Here is a 20,537-nt window from a genome sequence, read left to right on the forward strand (position 1 = left end):
ACAGGGGTTTTCTTCATATCCTTGTGTTTTGTATATTTTATAATCATCGGTTATTTATTTAGTCTTTGTAAACAGTTTAAGCTGTTGTGTATTTAGTCTTTCTAAGTCTCTTTTGTATAATATTTATTTTCTACCTACTTTGTCATTAGCTCACGATACTGTACAAATCTTTTCTTGACATGTTAAAAGCAACTTTCTCCTTTTATGGCGTTATGACAGGAGCACTTAAATCACATTAATGTGATGCGCGCTGCATGACAACCCATTACTCTAATGTTGTGTTTTCTTCACAGACAACTGGACAAGAACCAGATCAGCTGCATCGAGGACGGAGCCTTCCGAGCCCTCCGAGGATTGGAGGTTTTGTAAGTATGACCTGTGCAGTATTTACACCCCAAATTATACATTGAATTCATCTATTTGTTTTTTTTATTCTGTTATTTACTTAAGTGTCTTAGATTAGTGTCTGTACATCTTATTGTGGCCAGTCTTCATTTCCTGAATGGCCGCAATGTCCTCATTTTTGAGGTGGGCGGGGGTTAAAATAACCTTTACCCAATCAAATTGCTCATAGCAGCAGTAGGTTACTGCGCTACTCTTTTGGGAAGCAGTGACCTGTCCGATCATGTGCCAGAAAGGGATAGGTCTGGAAGCCACAGAGAGTTATATAGTGGAAGGAGCAGGGTCCTCCAGCAGCACAGAGTATATTACATGAGCAATGTGTCGGGGAGAACTACACTGAGGGGAATGGCGACAATAAGAGAGTTATATAGTGGAAGGATCAGGGTCCTCCAGCAGCACAGAGTATATCAGGAGATGAGTGATGTGTTAGTGAAGACAGGGCTGCATGTGACAGGGGCAGTGACATGATTTGAGGAGGGGACTGGAAACAGCAGGAAGCCACAGACAGAGTTTTATAGTGGAAGAGCAGGGTCCCCAGCAGCACTGAGTAGATCAGGAGAAGAGCAATTGAGCAATGTGTCAGTGAGGACAGGACCATGGGGGTCATTCCGAGTTGATGGTAGCTGTGCTAAATTTAGCACAGCTATGATCATCTTCCCTACATGCGGGGGGACGCCCAGCACAGGGCTAGTCCACCCCGCATGTCAGTCCGCCCCCATCCCCCCCCCCCCGCACAAATACATAAGCAAAATGCTTTTGTATTTGTGGAGTAACTCCCGGCCAGCGCAGCTCCTGTGGCTGGCCGAATGTTGATCGTCGTTGCCACTGGCCGCAGCGGCTGCGTGAGGTGTCACGCAGCTGCCGCGGCCCGCCCCTCCAAAGGTCTGGCCACGCCTGCGTTGGCCGGACCGCCCCCCCCCCCCCCCCCCTAAACGGCGGCTTAACGCCTCCGTCCAGCCCCCTCTCGCCCTGCGACCACCTCTGCCTGTCAATCAGGCAGAGGCGATCGCTACTGAACGACGGCCTTCGGCACTGCCGCACCGACGCATATGCAATTCCGACCCGATCGCTTTGCTGCGATAAACTGTAGCGAGTGATCGGGTCGGAATGACCCCCATATATGATAGAGGCAGTGCCTGGGAGCACCTTTGAGAGCACTAAGTAGAAAACCAACCTAGTGGCAGCTCTGCAATAATCAGATTGTAAAATGGCTAAATACACATCGTAATCCATTGCACTTGCATTTTCAGTGCAATGTAGGACAGTTGCAGGTAGGATCATTAGACATGAATTGATCCACTACAATATGCGCACTGAAGTCCATTTCCAATTCAATCACTTTCAGGTGAGTACTGCTCACTGAAAACACCTGGATTATTGATCGATTTGGCCATTTACTTGGGATTCTGTTGGATCACCTGTAAATAATTTGAATCCCTATATTTATTTTTCTTATTTTTTTTTATGATTAAATGATTGGTTTGTAACATGTGCAACCAGACTGCCCATACTCCCTAAATGCACCTCTGTACTGCCTCTTTATTTCCACGTATTCTCTCTTTTGTGCCTAATGTACTTGTGGATAAAATAAACTCCTCAATAGACATTCATGAAGTGCCTGATTGTTACAAACTGTATGATGGTATCTGAACATTGGTGTTTCTATCATGGGTGCAATGTGTGCGGTGCACGCGGGGACCTGGGTTCAGGGGGGGCCCACACCGCACACACTGCACCCATGTTGTTTATACTTACCTCTCCGGAGTCCTACGACTAGCGTTACAGCGGCTGCATTTGCTGCAAAAACCCATCCAAATATGGCGGCATGCGCAGTTCAAAATTTGTCTCCGGACCATGGCAGGCGCCATGTTTCCGGAGACCTGCACATGCGCAGTATACACCGGCTCGATTCCGGAGCCTGCAGCGCTGTGGAGAGGGGAGGGCCCACCTGGAGTCTGCACATGGGCCCCCTTCTCTCTTAAAACGCCCCTGTATCCGAAGATGCTGAGGGGAATGCTGATGACTATGAATGCATGATAAAGTTTAGTAGTTAGTTCTAAGGGGTCTATTTACTAAGCCTTGGATGGAGATAAAGTGGACGGAGATAAAGTACCAGCCAATCAGCTCCTAACTGTCATGTCACAGGCTGAGTTTGAAAAATGACAGTTAGGAGCTGGTTGGCTGGTACTTTATCTCTGTGCACCATTCAAGGCCTAGTAAATAGACCTATCAGTAGTCTGTATGTAAGGTCCGCGGCATAGTGTTACTCCTATAGTACTTGCACACATTGGGGGTCATTCTGAGTTGTTCGCTAGCTGTTTTCGTTCGCAGAGCAGCATTTAGTCAGAAAAGCGGCACTTCTGTGTATGCGTAAGCGGCGCAATGCGCACGCGCGACGTACTTTCACAACAGCCGAAGTAGTTTCACACAAGGTCTAGCGACGCTTTTCAGTCGCACTGCTGGCCGCAGAGTGATTGACAGGAAGTGGGCATTTCTGGGTGCCAACTGACCGTTTTCAGGGAGTGTGTGGAAAAACGCAGGCGTGCCACATAAAAACGCAGGCGTGCCACATAAAAACGCAGGCGTGCCACATAAAAACGCAGGCGTGCCACATAAAAACGCAGGCGTGGTTGGGGAAACGCAGGTGTGGCTGGCCGAACGCAGGGCGTGTTCATGACATCAAATCCGGAACTGAACAGTCTGAAGTGATCGCTAGCGCTGAGTAGGTCTGAAGCTACTCTGACACTGCACAAAATTATTTTATAGCTGCGCTGCGATCCTTTTGTTCGCACTTCTGCTAAGCGAAAATACACTCCCAGTGGGCGGCGGCTTAGCATTTGCACGGCTGCTAAAAGCAGCTAGCGAGCGAACAACTTGAAATGAGGGCCATTGTACCCATTATACTCTGTGCTGCTGGGAGACCCTGCTCCTTTGCACCATACCATCACATGATGAAGGAGAGGTGTGATTTATATGTTGCATGGAATAATTACAAAATGCTTAGTTACACCTCTGACTGTACGTGTCTATAATTGGATATAAATGTGAGTGTATTTGCAATAAAGTCTTCTGTCCCTTTTACCCATTGTAGTAGGCAGAGGTGTAATTTGATGTCTATAGAGAGAGTTTGTTTTACTTTTCCATAAAAAATGCAATTTCATAACAATTTTCGTTAAGCGATAGATGGTAAATTGCCGTCAGCTGTGTTTTTGTCGTGTTTTTGACCTGTACACAGGCGGAGAATCCTCTCTTAGATTGTGTCTCCAGCAAATACTGGCAGTCTGAGCCCAGCTTTTTCCCTGTAATTTTTATCCGTGTGACTAAAATGTTCTCCTCCTTCAAACAGAACTCTCAACAACAACAACATCACTACAATTCCAGTTTCCAGCTTTAACCACATGCCGAAGCTGAGGACTTTGTAAGTAAAAACATTTTGTAACATGCAACAAAATACCTTGATCATTAAGGACAGCTGTGACTTTGTTGTAAGCGCAATGCTAATGTTTCTTACTAGTCTTCAACTGAAAAAGTTAATACCTTGTGGTGGATGGTGAAATGTACTGTACTATTTACCTCCTCCTATGCAGAGAACGGGTGCCAGGTCGCCTTCACCCGGCTTACCGTTCACACTGCACTGCATCCCGAGTTGATTCCGGCATCAGTCCAGGTCGCGACCTTGGATGAAATGATTGGACACTCGACCCGGGATATTCCTTCAGGACCCTTCAGACTTATCAAAATCCCAGGTTGATGCGCGTTCACATGCAATAACCCAGGAAATTTATGCTAGTCTGAAAGGGGTATCTGTGGTTGCTCATTGCATGCTGCCATTTTTTTATGTGAAAATCCCCTCACATCCATAGTCAAAATGCAACTGTAGATGGCTTATATAACCCCAAAATTATGACAGACGGTGACCCACATCCATTCGAATGTTAACGGGAAGTTAGCGGGAAACCTTAAAACTATTATGGTAGATCTGGCAAATGGCACACAAAGGGTAAATGAAATACAATTATTATTATTATTATTATTATTATTATTATTATTTTTAATTAACTCATTGAACAACACCCAAAACTAAGGGGAAGATTTATCAAAACTTGGCTAGAGATAAAGTGGAAAGAGATGTACTAAGCCTTGGAGAGTGTTAAAGTGGAGAGAGATAAAGTTCCAACTGCCACGTTACATGCTGTGTTTGAAAAAGAGACAGGAGCTGATTGGTTGGTAGTTTATCTCTTTCCAAGGCTACCAACCAATCAGCTTCTAACTTCCGTGTTACAGGCTGTGTTTGAAAACGCGAGCATTTCTTTCCGATAGATATATTTTTTCTAAAGGGCAAAAATACAGGCGTAGGCAACACTATAAATGTCTAAGCAGTTTGCGTGTTTTTAATATCATTTTTGTTTTTTTTGCATTTAAGAAAAGAGCGCATGTGTTCCAGGCACTAATACCCCTTTTCCACTAGCTTTTAAAACACGGGTAAATGCGCGGGGGTGCGCATTTACCCGTGTTTTTTCCTAGTGGAAAAAGGTCCCCCGGCAAATTCCCGGATCAAGTCCGGGAATCCTAAGCTGTGTAGTGTGATTTGGAGGCTCCCGTTCACAGTGTATGGGAGGGCGGCGCTGGGAGATCATGTGATTTCCCAAAGCCGCCCCTGGTGCGTCAGCAGCAGTGTCACCAACCCAGCAATATGCCGGGTTGTGAGCGCTGTGTGAAAGGGGGCTGTAGCACGGGTCGCAGCCGTGTCAGGCTCCCGGCTGCGACCCGTGCTACAGAGGTGGAAAAGGGGTATAACATGAAGTATCACAGTTATAGCACCAGGAGGGGCAGAAAGTGGCCTGCAGAGTAGTCATTGCAGAACACAAAGGGCATGAACTGACCAATGAGAATTGCTGTAACAATTCTCTCTTTAAACTGTGTGTTATTTATTTCTATAGCTAACAACGATCTTGTATTAAGTAGTGAGACAGGAGAAGTGCTGGTGTCACTCCTGGTAAATGGATGTTACGCATGGCTAGCAAGGGCTTTATCCAATAATAACTGTGCTACTTGTGCAATATGTGATATATCCTAATCCTATTTCAGCAGATTACTCTGTGTGGAGATGGAATTATTATTAGTGCGGGGAACAAATGAGTCTATTCCGTATTTACATGACAATAGCGAGTCTAATGGTATATGCATTGATGGGATCGTAATAGGTCTGTAAAGATGAGCTAAAGAGGAACGCATTATTTAAATGAGATGAATGAAATTAGTAGAATTTGAGATACGATGTTACAGGCACTTCATTTCCTCCTGCTTTGCATGATACTCCGATCACTTGGTTTCAATGCAGCGTAAGCCCTTAGCGGCTCTTATTTGTGTGGACCTGTGGCCTGCCCTGTGTCTCCAGCCTCATCCCCCCATGTATCTTCTCTCCATCTCCAGCCATTCACTCCTCTCACCTGTGTCTCCAGCCTCATCCCCCCATGTATCTTCTCTCCATCTCCAGCCATTCACTCCTCTCACCTGTGTCTCCAGCCTCATCCCCCCATGTATCCTCTCTCCATCTCCAGCCATTCACTCCTCTCACCTGTGTCTCCAGCCTCATCCCCCCATGTATCTTCTCTCCATCTCCAGCCATTCACTCCTCTCACCTGTGTCTCCAGCCTCATCCCCCCATGTATCTTCTCTCCATTTCCAGCCATTCACTCCTCTCACCTGTGTCTCCAGCCTCATCCCCCCATGTATCTTCTCTCCATCTCCAGCCATTCACTCCTCTCACCTGTGTCTCCAGCCTCATCCCCCCATGTATCTTCTCTCCATCTCCAGCCATTCACTCCTCTCACCTGTGTCTCCAGCCTCATCCCCCCATGTATCTTCTCTCCATCTCCAGCCATTCACTCCTCTCACCTGTGTCTCCAGCCTCATCCCCCCATGTATCTTCTCTCCATCTCCAGCCATTCACTCCTCTCACCTGTGTCTCCAGCCTCATCCCCCCATGTATCTTCTCTCCATCTCCAGCCATTCACTCCTCTCACCTGTGTCTCCAGCCTCATCCCCCCATGTATCTTCTCTCCATCTCCAGCCATTCACTCCTCTCACCTGTGTCTCCAGCCTCATCCCCCCATGTATCTTCTCTCCATCTCCAGCCATTCACTCCTCTCACCTGTGTCTCCAGCCTCATCCCCCCATGTATCTTCTCTCCATCTCCAGCCATTCACTCCTCTCACCTGTGTCTCCAGCCTCATCCCCCCATGTATCTTCTCTCCATCTCCAGCCATTCACTCCTCTCACCTGTGTCTCCAGCCTCATCCCCCCATGTATCTTCTCTCCATCTCCAGCCATTCACTCCTCTCACCTGTGTCTCCAGCCTCATCCCCCCATGTATCTTCTCTCCATCTCCAGCCATTCACTCCTCTCACCTGTGTCTCCAGCCTCATCCCCCCATGTATCTTCTCTCCATCTCCAGCCATTCACTCCTCTCACCTGTGTCTCCAGCCTCATCCCCCCATGTATCTTCTCTCCATCTCCAGCCATTCACTCCTCTCACCTGTGTCTCCAGCCTCATCCCCCCATGTATCTTCTCTCCATCTCCAGCCATTCACTCCTCTCACCTGTGTCTCCAGCCTCATCCCCCCATGTATCTTCTCTCCATCTCCAGCCATTCACTCCTCTCACCTGTGTCTCCAGCCTCATCCCCCCATGTATCTTCTCTCCATCTCCAGCCATTCACTCCTCTCACCTGTGTCTCCAGCCTCATCCCCCCATGTATCTTCTCTCCATCTCCAGCCATTCACTCCTCTCACCTGTGTCTCCAGCCTCATCCCCCCATGTATCTTCTCTCCATCTCCAGCCATTCACTCCTCTCACCTGTGTCTCCAGCCTCATCCCCCCATGTATCTTCTCTCCATCTCCAGCCATTCACTCCTCTCACCTGTGTCTCCAGCCTCATCCCCCCATGTATCTTCTCTCCATCTCCAGCCATTCACTCCTCTCACCTGTGTCTCCAGCCTCATCCCCCCATGTATCTTCTCTCCATCTCCAGCCATTCACTCCTCTCACCTGTGTCTCCAGCCTCATCCCCCCATGTATCTTCTCTCCATCTCCAGCCATTCACTCCTCTCACCTGTGTCTCCAGCCTCATCCCCCCATGTATCTTCTCTCCATCTCCAGCCATTCACTCCTCTCACCTGTGTCTCTCAGCCCCCACATGTCTCTCAGACACATTCCCTACCCCGTGTCTCTCAGCCCCCCATCTCTGTCAGCCCCATTCCCTACCCCGTGTCTCTCAGCCCCCCATCTCTGTCAGCCCCATTCCCTACCCCGTGTCTCTCAGCCCCCCATCTCTGTCAGCCCCATTCCCTACCCCGTGTCTCTCAGCCCCCCATGTCTCTCAGCCCTCCCATCTCTGTCAGCCCCATTCCCTATCCCATGTCTCTTAGCCCCCCATCTCTGTCAGCCCCATTCCCTACCCCATGTCTCTCAGCCCCCCATCTCTGTCAGCCCCATTCCCTACCCGTGTCTCTCAGCCCCCCCATCTCTGTCAGCCCCATTCCCTACCCTGTGTCTCTCAGCCCCCTCCCACACTACTGTGTCTCTCAGCTTCCTCACATCCCTCATGTCACTCAGCCCCATTCCCTACCATGTGTCTCTCAGCCCCCCGTCTCTGTCAGCCCCATTACCTACCCCGTGTCTCGCAGCCTCCCCCCATGTATCCCACCTGTGTCTCTCAGCCCCCCCATGTCTCTCAGCCCCATTCCCTATCCCGTGTCTCTCAGCCTCCCCATGTCTCTCAGCCCCATTCCCTACCCCGTGTCTCTCAGCCCCCCCATCTCTGTCAGCTCCATTCTCTACCCCGTGTCTCTCAGCCACTCCCCCCATGTCTCTCAGCCCCCCCATCTGTCAGCCCCATTCCCCACCCCGTTTCTCTCAGCCCCCCCTGCTGTCAGCCACATTCCCTACCCTGTGTCTCTCAGCCCCCCCATCTCTGTCAGCCCCATTCCCTACCCTGTGTCTCTCAGCCCTCCATCTCTGTCAGCCCCATTCCCTACCCCGTGTCTCTCAGCCCCCCCATCTCTGTCAGCTCCATTCTCTACCCCGTGTCTCTCAGCCACTCCCCCCATGTCTCTCAGCCCCCCCATCTCTGTCAGCCCCATTCCCTACCCTGTGTCTCTCAGCCCCCCATCTCTGTCAGCCCCATTCCCTACCCCGTGTCTCTCAGCCCCCCCATCTCTGTCAGCCCCATTCCCTACCCTGTGTCTCTCAGCCCTCCATCTCTGTCAGCCCCATTCCCTACCCCGTGTCTCTCAGCCCCCCATCTCTGTCAGCCCCATTCCCTACCCCGTGTCTCTCAGCCCCCCCATCTCTGTCAGCCCCATTCCCTACCCCGTGTCTCTCAGCCCCCCCCATCTCTGTCAGCCCCATTCCCTACCCTGTGTCTCTCAGCCCCCCCATCTCTGTCAGCCCCATTCCCTACCCTGTGTCTTTCAGCCCCCCATCTCTGTCAGCCCCATTCCCTACCCCGTGTCTCTCAGCCCCCCATCTCTGTCAGCCCCATTCCCTACCTTGTGTCTCTCAGCCCCCCCCATCTCTGTCAGCCCCATTCCCTACCCCGTGTCTCTCAGCCCCCCCATCTCTGTCAGCCCCATTCCCTACCCTGTGTCTCTCAGCCCTCCATCTCTGTCAGCCCCATTCCCTACCCCGTGTCTCTCAGCCCCCCATCTCTGTCAGCCCCATTCCCTACCCCGTGTCTCTCAGCCCCCCCATCTCTGTCAGCCCCATTCCCTACCCTGTGTCTCTCAGTCCCCTCCCACACTACTGTGTCTCTCAGCTTCCTCACATCCCTCATGTCTCTCAGCCCCATTCCCTACCATGTGTCTCTCAGCCCCCCATCTCTGTCAGCCCCATTCCCCACCCTATTTCTCTCAGCCCCCCCATCTGTCAGCCCCATTCCCTACCCTGTGTCTCTCAGCCCCCCCCATCTCTGTCAGCCCCATTCCCTACCCTGTGTCTCTCAGCCCCCCCATCTGTCAGCCCCATTCCCTACCCTGTGTCTCTCAGCCCCCCCATCTCTGTCAGCCCCATTCCCTACCCCATGTCTCTCAGCCCCCCATCTCTGTCAGCCACATTCCCCACCCCGTTTCTCTCAGCCCCCCCACCTGTCAGCCCCATTCCCTACCCTGTGTCTCTCAGCCCCCCCATCTCTGTCAGCCCCATTCCCTACCCCATGTCTCTCAGCCCCCCCATCTCTGTCAGCCCCATTCCCTACCCCATGTCTCTCAGCCCCCTCATCTCTGTCAGCCCCATTCCCTACCCCGTGTCTCTCAGCCACCACCCCATGTCTCTCAGCCCCTCCATCTCTGTCAGCCCCATTCCCTACCCTGTGTCTCTCAGCCCCCCCTCCCCACACACACACACACACACACACTACTGTGTCTCTCACACCCCTCATGTCTGTGAGCCCCATTTCCCACCCTGCCTGTGCCAGGTGATATATATACTCGATATGATCGCATTTTGCATGGCAAATGCAATCATTGACAAATGGGCCCCAGACTGCCCCGGTGTATCCGTACGGTCTGGGCACCCAATTGTGTGGGGAAAAACGCAGACAGGAACTGGCGCTTGAGACAAGTAACAGGAGGATTGTGAGTCCCCTGACAATCTCCTGCTATAGACAAAGGGCCTGAGCCACATGCAGCTACTTAGTCTGGCGCAAACATGCGCTAAAGTGATTTTACCCATTTTTGTGTATCTCCGGGTGATTCTGAGTCAGATAGATCTTGGCTGGATCTCTCTTTGCGGGAAATGAGCATCTGTGCGTGGGAAATGAGCGGCAGTGCTGCGATCACATGCACATCTGTCTGATGGGAGTGTCATAGACGTGTTTCTATACTTCTGTGCTATAGTGACCTAATGAAATCACACCGGGTGAATCCCCAATGGGCACCAGTATCGGTGTGGAATTTCCTCCACCCCCCGACACCTTTACATTGCCTGGAACACTTTAAATCCTAATTTTTAGGGGAGTAGTGTTTCTGCTCCATAATACTCAGGCTGCAGTGCTTTAAGTGTAGTGGGCATTTACAGAGAAGGGCCGCGGTCAGGAAAGTACTGTACAGAGGAAAATGCAGGAAATTCTAGAACTGTAGCAATCAGTGCAGTAAGTTCTCCTTTCTTCTCTTCCAGCCGCCTGCATTCCAACAACTTGTTCTGTGACTGTCACCTGGCCTGGCTCTCCCAGTGGCTACGCCAGCGACCGACCATCGGGCTCTTCACGCAGTGTACCGGGCCGCTCCAGCTCCGTGGTCTTAACGTGGCGGAGGTGCAGAAGCACGAGTTCAGCTGCTCAGGTCAGGCTCGTTACCGCTTTATTCTCCAGTGCCAGCAACAATTATTCTTACATTTCCTGCACCAGCATAATTATATGTTGATGAATTGTGATGATAAAAGGTCAGATTTTGCAATTGTTGGGACAGTAGTCTCTTGTCCGGGTGCAGCCTCCGCGACTGGCACTTGATCTGGGATTGCTGGCTCACTGGTGTGAGGGCGGCCTGGCTCAGTGCTTTCGGGGAGGTAGATGTGGCGTTTAGCATGTGTGCAAATGAGCAACAGCTGCTGCACAATAGATACAGCTGAGGCCTCCCATTAGCCTGAATGAGACCGAGACACATGATGAATTATTAAAAGTAGTCTTCCCTTTCCAGCTGTGCAGATGGGGGGCACAGAGACTGTCAGTCAAGCATAGAACTGATTTTATTGATTTTAGTTATCGCCAGGTCAGATTAATGAATACGCAGACAGTCCCGCTGAGAGACTGCCCAGCGTCTCTATGCCACCCACGAGCCTGTCTCTGTCTGTTGTAGGATATGTCCACATCTGTGTGTGGATTCTAATAAATACATGAAATAGACCAATTAGGTCTATTTTGTAAATACAACCCCCTGCCTATCTTTAATAGTTTGCTGGATACGCTCTGTAGCAGAGAGGGAGTTCCTGACCTGAAAACAGTATAGGTAAGGGACAAATTCATATAGCTGCAAACTAGGTTGTGCAACATTTTATTGTGTGAAAAAGCCATGGCTACGTGTTTGTGCTATTCAGTTTGTAACTCTTTCAATGGGAGACATCTCAGGTTGTAGTTCGCACCGCCAGACTAGGAGAAAGAATATTTATTTTAAAAAACATTATGGGGTGTATTCACTAAGTGTCAGATCCATTCCGACATTAATTTGTTGGAATGAATCCGACAAGGGCTATTCAATGGACGGCCAATCTGACTGTCGGATTTGGCCATACCCGTCGGGGGGAGTAACGGCGGCGGGCGGCGGGGGTGAGCTGGACGGCGGCGGGCAGTGAGCTGGATGGCGGCGGGGGTAAGCTGGACATTGGCAGGCGGCGGGGGGAGCCGAGATCAGCGGCTGGCGGGGGGAGTAACAGTGGCGGGAGCGAGCTGGACGGCGGCAAGGGGTGAGCTGGACGGTGGCGGGCGGTGAGCTGGACGGCGGTGGGGTGTGAGCTGGACGGCGGTGGGGGGTGAGCTGGCCGGCAGAGGGAGCTGCCAGCATCTGCGGCAGTGGGGGTGATGTCTGGGGCGGTGGGGGGAGGCGCTGTAGGGAGAGAGGTGCGACAAGGTACCTCTCATGCCCGTAGCCTGCCGCACCGCTCCCCGTCTCCTCACCTCAATCCGACTTGTTTTCAAGTCAGATTGAGTTTGTCGGAAAGGGGGACAAAACCTGTCGAATTTTGCCCCATTTCCGACAGGAGCACAAGTATTCCGCTGATCCACGTGTTTTCCGACAAGTCGGGAATTCCCGACTTGTCGGAAAAAATCAGCCCCTATTGAATAGGTCGGAACCCCTTTCGACCTAAATCAGCCGGAAGCTGCCTTCTTTCTGACAAGACGGCAGCTTCCGACTCTTATTGAATCACCCCTAATGATCTAGTAACTCCATAGTGATTTAAAGTCCAGCCGTGGGGGTGGCCATTTTGCAGTAGGCATTAAAGCACAGAGACAGACTGGACGACAGATGATCAGCTGGTGGATGAATAGAGTTTATCTGGATATCTGTTTTCCCAGCCACTCAGAGTCAAGTATGGTTCTGTCCTAGCAGGTCGTGGAAACCCCACCAATCATGGACAGACTGTTTTAGCCCTGTGACCATAAGGCCTGCAGCTGGAAAGTCTGGAAATAGTGACTCATTGCCTGAAACAGACAATGGTAATGATGGTCCCACGCATTTCAGTACTGCACATTATAGGTCGCTTGACGTTATCCTCTAACCCTGGCCATCTGACTGGGCAGGAAAATGATGGAGCCTAATATTACATAATTTGTCATTATTGCACTTTTTTCCATCCTGATTGATGGGTGCTATTGACTATAACTAGGGGGGTAATTCAGATCTGATCGTAGATGTGCTAAATGTAGCACATCTACGATCAGTTTCTCTGACATGCGTGGGGACGCCCAGCACAGGGCTAGACCGCCCCGCATGTCAGGCCCTACCACCCCCCGCAAGGGTGCAAAAGCATTGCACAGCGGCGATGCTTTTGCACCCGACGAGTAGCTCCCTGCCTACACAGCCTAGCTGCGCTGGTAGGCGGCTACCCGCCGCGTCCCAGGTCGCAGTGGCTGCGTGTGACGTTACGCAGCCGCCACGGTCCACCCCTACAACGGGACCGCACCTGGTCAATGGCGTTCTAACGCCGTTGGCACGCCATCTCACGACCGCAGCCCTGAGATGCTGTTAGCATCTCACTGAGCATCCCAGGGTGCGCGTGCAGACTCCACAAAGAGCTTCAGACTGCGATCGCTGCCACACCAGCGATCCAGTCTGAATTACCCCTAGATCCATCCCCAATTTCTCTGACGTCCTAGTGGATGCTGGGAACTCCGTAAGGACCATGGGGAATAGCGGCTCCGCAGGAGACTGGGCACAACTAAGAAAGATTTAGGACTACCTGGTGTGCACTTGCTCCTCCCTCTATGCCCCTCCTCCAGACCTCAGTTAGAATTTTGTGCCCGGCCGAGCTGGATGCACACTAGGGGCTCTCCTGAGCTCCTAGAAAAGAAAGTATATTTTTGGTTTTTTATTTTCAGTGAGATCTGCTGGCAACAGACTCACTGCTACGTGGGACTAAGGGGAGAGAAGCGAACCTACCTGCTTGCAGCTAGCTTGGGCTTCTAGGCTACTGGACACCATTAGCTCCAGAGGGATCGAACACAGGCCCAGCCTCGGTCGTCCGGTCCCGGAGCCGCGCCGCCGTCCCCCTTACAGAGCCAGAAGCAAGAAGACGTTCCTGGAAATCGGCGGTAGAAGACTTCGGTCTTCATCAAGGTAGCGCACGGCACTGCAGCTGTGTGCCATTGCTCCCCATGCACACCACACACTCCGGTCACTGATGGGTGCAGGGCGCCGGGGGGGGGCGCCCTGGGCTGCAATAAGAGTACCTTGCTGGCAAATACCACATAATATAGTGATAAAGCTAAATATTTATCTTATATAATACCCTTTATGAAGTCTAAGAACACTGTACGCTATCTACGTATGAAGTACCGTAAGGGTACGCTCGTTGCGTAACAATCGCTTAGCCGTAGTCGAGACGCTCAAGCGTCACGTTCGCTCACGGCCAAGAGATCACAGGCAGGCACGCTATTGGCTGCTGACTAACGTAATGATTCGCTATAGCGTAGCGTACGCTCGGGACCACGAGGAGATCACCAGCGGCGCTGACGCTAACAATGTTAAACCTTTAAATCTAAACCATAAACAATGTAATATGCTGTAAAACCTTAGTGTATAGATAGAGTGTAAATGCAACACAGTGTAACCTTATTAACTCAAAAGCTGTATGAGCGTCACCGACGCTCTGAGAATACTTAACACTATAAGAAATACACAGATACCTGGGCTTAGGGTCCAACGCCTAATATATATATATTATGAATGATATACTTGCAAAAGAATTAATACAAATACAAATCATACACTACAATATAACATAGACTACCTAACCAGATAACTACACAGGAAATATAATACAATTACTATTTAAGAGAAAATAAGAGAGAAAGAGGAGAAGAGAGAGAGAGAGAGAAATTGGCCCACAATAACAAGAAGATCAATATAGTTGCGGAGAAACACTTACGCACAAGGGGAAACGATCGCATGCGCCTCGATATCCAGCTCCCGATTGTCAGCAATGAGAACCGTTGAAGAGAGTGCACTGGATATGGTCGGCCTGCCTATTTATGCCCCACACACAATACAATTCAATGGTCCCTACAATCTCATTGTTCATTGGACACAGGAATTCGGCTTCGCATTATAACAAAAGGTCATAGGTTGATTCATACAGGTGGGCTGTGACTGCTTCCAACTGTTCAGGTGGGTGGGATACTGGGTTTCCCGCCGCATGACTAAATAAGAACAAATAATAGTAAATGGACATAAACTTCTTATGTCCATAACTATTCGCACGAGCGATTAATCCGCTCCAAACCAACACCGGAATATTGCTATTTAAATACTCTTCCGATGGGTACCAAACACCACTGTATGACCCCTGTTAGACCCTTCGTACAATACAAAGAGGGATCTCTCTGTTCAGGAACATGCTATGTTAACTAAACTTTCAGAATCTATCAAAGGGACCATGATCTACAAAATACATTATATAGTGAAAATATGTAATGATTGAGTCGCACGCTACGATCACATAAACTCTACCGTAAATATGCATACCGTGCGCCTGCGGGTGCCCGCGACTGTGAGTATGCGCACGTACGGGAGAGCGTACGCATGCGCAGCACGGACCTGTGTGAGGTGCAAATATGGTAGTGTGCATAGAGATATTTTTCTGACTTTGACAGTCCACCCTTTGGCAGTCAACAATAACTGCCACCTTCTAAAACATTTCAAAAAGAGAAAAATATATGTCAGGGGTTAATACATTTACATGGTTGGGTAGGGGAGGAGAGGAGAAGGTAGGAAAAGGGTATGACCTAGTGAGATAGCAGAAGCATGTGTGTATGAATCCGTGCTTGGGGGTCATGTATCATCGTGCCGTACGTGTTTTAAATCAAGCTTCGAGGTATTGCGAAGTATACATTTGAATTCCTTCTTATCCCGTGGTACGGGTCTGTGGATGGGCTGTCAAACTTTACCGAGCTCTTTTCGGCTTTGGTTGTAACAAAATGGGGGAGCACATTTTAGTTGATGATACATGAATGGGGGAGATATGTGATTGCTGATATCTGTGCCTGTATTCCCTATCGACTATGTGTGTCATTACCTGAGGGTTGTAGAAATGAAGAAAAGACATAATTACGGTAAATGCGGTGGTATTCTATGTCAGGTAAATGTACATTCGTCGATTGAGGTCTTGTTTGGTGTCTGTTGAATGCAGTCTTCTTTGTGCTTTTGCCCATAAGGTGCGAGCAAAAGCTGTCAATGTCCATAGATTTACAAAAGTGTTGGGCTAGCGTAATTTTACAATTTCTAGGGAAACTGGGGATCCATGGCATAGTTCATCAAAAATCTGTGTATCAGGTTGTCAAAACTTCTTCTTTAATCCATCTGTTGTCTGTATATCGGCTCACCAAATTCCTCGTCCAAGTGGGTCTTTTTACCTTGGAGGAAACGGAAAAACAGGTGAAAGAAACGGACCGTAGAAATCGCATTTTCATCACATCATTGTTTCTACATTTGGGTCATAAATCAAATCCATTGGAATTACAGTTTCCTTACTCCTTAAACTCATTACCCTAGTACGACGATTGCACCTCATTAAAGCCTGACCGCATCTAAATATCAAACCAATCGTTATGATAACACCTAAGATACATAGGAGAAACTTCCCAACATCCATTATGACTCCTTGAGCCCAGTCTCCCAAACCAGAGAACCAATTTCGCGGGTTCAACCATGACACCCAACCAGTCAGCTCATTACCTACAGCAGCAAGAGTGAGATTGTGTCTCCTGCGAAATTCCCACTTCAGTTGGAGAATATCGTCCATCTTTTGGTCTATGACCTCGACCGGGTCCTCGGTGCTATTCGTAATATATGTGCAACATTTCACGCCGTATTGTGTTGCCAGTGTGACACAATATCCGCCTGTCACTGCTGTGAGGTAATTAAGAACCATTCTATGCTGTACCAGTTCTGTTTTATAAGCCTGAAGTTCTCTTCCAGTATACCTAAACGTGTCATCATACATTTCAGTGATATTATCTAACAAATTGGCGAGCGCAGATATGTATTTATAATTCAACACTCCTCTGGCGGTGCGAGTGATATCTAACGCGATTAGAAACTGAATCCCGGTGGATTCATGGATCATGTCAGAGGCCGGATGCTCTGTTCTTTCTATCAGGTGCCGTTTAACTACGTGCTCGTAATGGGTGTGAGTATAAGGAGTTTGGGCAACACGGTGTATGTCTTTCATTTTGTCATGTGATACAGTCATTACTTCAGGCAGTACTTTTCCAATATAACACAATCCTTCAGAGTTTGGGGCAAGCCACTTATACGCCTTTCTCCCGCATATGAAATATGCATCATCGGGGAGAACATATGGGACGGAGTAGGACATAACCATATTACACACCTTCCATGTGAAATCTCCTAACCCTAATTCTTCCATCTGCTTAGTACACGTATCAGGTTGTACGATATGTGCACAGTATCCTGGTGATACCTCTCCAACTCTCGTAATCCTATTTCCTAAGGTATACCTATACCGGAAAGATTTTCCTCTACTGGCTATGTGGCGTATAAGCTCTGTATCTGTAGGCATTCTATCTGCTCTATGCGAAAAGGTCATGGTTTGATTACTCCATGACACTTCCCAATTTCCCGGCTTTCGGGGATTGGAGATGTTAAAACATAATAGGGACCTATCCACATGGTATTGGTGGAGCTTCAAACTAGGAGGGCTGGAGATATTAAACCTCCTGTCCACCGGTCTCCCACCACTTAACTCAAGTACCTCCCCTAACGTTAAAGGAAATGGTACTAGCCCTAATTTGCTATGACCTTGAGGTACTTGAGAGCATACCCAACAATCTGTTTTATTTAACACACTACCCACTAAGGAGTGATAGTCACTCAATGGATGCCGGTCCATATGTATATTAAAACTGGATTGGCATTTCTTTATGCACCCATCCTCAATGACATTGTTACAGAGCCGACAGATACAGTTTTCTTCAGCTAACAATCCTTCACAATTCCTTCTATGGTCAATGCTATCGGATCGTTTTCTGATACTCGCCTTTGCTTGTTGATTATGTTGTTCTTGGAAAACTACGCCTCCATCTCTGTCATCAGAACCCATTCCAGAACCTCTCTCGACCTCCATGGTACTCTCGCCGGAACAGACTGCTCTGGTCAACATCATGGTCAACAGGAAAATCCGGATCACAGTCTCTTGGGGCAAGTCCATCTTGTAGGAGGAAACGGAGAAGAATGAGAAGGGGGAAAAAAATAATTTGAGGGAGAGGGGATGGGAAGTTGGAGAAAAACAATAAAAGGGAACAGGGGATCGACAACTGCTTTTGGTCTTGTGATTTTCAATGCTCAGGTGCCGCCTCAATCCTCCTGGAACAGACACTCCAGTGATACAACCTCTACCGTCTGTTCCTTATCACGGGACCTCTCTGGATCAGCAACCTTCTTACAGTGGGACGAATGAACCCAAGTCTCTCTCTCAGCAACCTTCAATGCTGTAGTGCTAGTCAATAAGACCTGGTATGGTCCTTCCCATCTGTCAATAAGGCAACCTGAGCGTAGAAAATTCCGTATCATTACATAATCCCCAGGTTCAGTGTCATGACAATTACTATCTGGTAAATCAGGAATCACTAACTTCAGATTATCATTTTGATTCCTCAACTGTTTACCCATGTTAATCAAGTATTTTACAGTCACTTCATTGTTACACTTCAAATCATCCTGAGGGTTAATCATAACATGCGGTTGTCGACCAAACAAGATTTCAAAGGGAGACAGATTAAGAGGGGACCTGGGAGTGGTTCTGATGCTGTACAGTACAATGGGTAAAGCTTCTGGCCATGTCAATCCTGTCTCTGCCATCACTTTACTCAGTTTATTTTTAATAGTGCTGTTCACTCTTTCCACTTTCGCACTCGCCTGTGGACGGTATGGAGTGTGCAGCTTGCTATCAATTCCCATCAATTTACACATTCCTTGGAAGACATCACCTGTAAAATGGGTACCCCTATCACTTTCGATAATTCTAGGGATACCATATCTACATACAAATTCCTGCACAATTTTCTTAGCAGTAAACATAGCGGTATTTGTGGCCGCCGGAAATGCTTCGACCCAATTTGAGAAAACATCTATACAAACAAGTACATATTTCAAATTTCGACAAGGGGGTAATTGAATAAAGTCAATCTGTATTACCTGGAAAGGGCCGCCGGCAGGTGGGATATGAGATGGTTCTGTAGGTATTGCCTTTCCGATGTTCTTTCTCAGACAGGTAAGGCATGACATTGCCCTTTTACTCGCATGAGATGAAAATCCTGGGGCACACCAATATGCTCTTACCAACTTGCACATCCCTTCCTTGCCCAGATGAGTCAGCCCGTGAGCTGCCTCAGCTAAACATGGAAGGTATGCTCTGGGGGCCACTGGTTTACCGTGTCCATCCGTCCAGAGTCCTGAGGACTCCTGACAATATCCTTTTGCCTTCCAGACTGCCTTTTCCTGTGTGGAACACAAATTTTGCATCTCACACAACTTCTGTGTGTTGATGGTATTAAATACCATCAGTTGTGTGGTGTCTGTCTGTCTGGGGGTAGCAGCTGCTAATTTAGCAGCTTCGTCTGCTCGGCTGTTACCAAGTGATACTGGGTCTTGGCTATATGTGTGTGCTTTACATTTGATAACAGCCACTCTGTCGGGTTCCTGTATTGCTGTTAGAAGCCTTTTTATGTGAGCTGCATGCGCTACCGGTGTACCAGCTGCCGTCATGAAATTTCTGAGGCGCCATAGGGCTCCGAAATCATGGACTACCCCGAATGCGTATCTAGAATCGGTGTAGATATTGGCTGATTTGCCCTTAGCCAATTCACATGCTCTGGTTAGGGCGACCAGTTCAGCAACCTGGGCTGAGTGAGGTGGGCCTAGCGGTTCCGCTTCTATGGTGCCTTGGTCATCTACGACTGCGTATCCAGTACACAAGTCTCCCGAGTCTGACTGTCTATGACAACTACCGTCCGTGTAGAACGTAAGTTCTACATCTTCCAGTGGGTTGTCACTGATGTCAGGCCTTGCGGTAAAATTTTGGGTCAAATATTCCATACAATCATGTGTGTCTTCCTTTGTATTAAATTCTCCTTCCCCACCACTCTCATCCTCCACCCTTTGTGCCTGTCCAGGCACACCTGGGAGATATGTTGCAGGATTTAATGCACTGCATCTCCTTATGGTGATGTTTACGGGGGCCATTAGTGCCAATTCCCATCTTGTAAACCGTGCTGATGAGACATGTCTGGTTTGGGCAGAATTTAACAAGGCTGACACTGCATGTGGTGTATGAATTGTGAGGTTGTGACCTAGCACGACGTCTTCGCTTTTCGTTACTAGCAATGCTATCGCAGCAACGCTTCGCAAGCATGTGGGGAGGGATCGCGCTACCGTATCTAGCTGAGCGCTGTAATATGCTACCGGCCTGCTGGCATCACCGTGCTTTTGGGTTAGTACTCCTGCCGCGCAACCAGCACTTTCTGTTCCGTATAGTTCAAAGGGTTTCCCATAGTCTGGCATACCTAATGCTGGTGCCTGCGTTAGGCACTGTTTAAGTCTCTCAAATGCTGTCTCAGACTCGTCTGTATGCGAAATCCGATCAGGTTTGTTTGAGGAGACCATCTCCTGCAAGGGTAACGCTAGAATGGAAAACCCTGGGATCCAGTTACGGCAATACCCACACATTCCTAAAAATGTTCTGATCTGTTGCTGGGTTTGTGGCAGAGTCATGTCTCTCATTGCTTGAATTCTATCAGCGGTCAGGTGTCTCAGTCCTTGTGTTAGACAGTGTCCCAAATATTTTACCTTAGTTTGGCATAATTGCAACTTGTCTTTGGAAACCTTGTGTCCTGTGTCTGAAAGATG

The 20,537-nt window shown here is 48.9% G+C and overlaps 1 protein-coding gene across 1 annotated transcript in view; it reads left to right on the forward strand.

Annotated features, from left to right (window-relative positions):
• The window catches only part of SLIT1 (slit guidance ligand 1), a 425,670-nt gene that overhangs the window by 316,591 nt on the left and 88,542 nt on the right, over positions 1-20,537 (forward strand). The window contains exons 6-8 of the mRNA XM_063962354.1: positions 294-365; positions 3,749-3,820; positions 10,579-10,742. Coding sequence (XP_063818424.1) covers positions 294-365; positions 3,749-3,820; positions 10,579-10,742 — 308 coding nt within the window. The remainder of the gene's footprint in view (positions 1-293; positions 366-3,748; positions 3,821-10,578; positions 10,743-20,537) is intronic.

This window comes from Pseudophryne corroboree, chromosome 3, assembly GCF_028390025.1.
Source record: "Pseudophryne corroboree isolate aPseCor3 chromosome 3, aPseCor3.hap2, whole genome shotgun sequence".
Classification (NCBI taxonomy): domain Eukaryota; kingdom Metazoa; phylum Chordata; class Amphibia; order Anura; family Myobatrachidae; genus Pseudophryne; species Pseudophryne corroboree.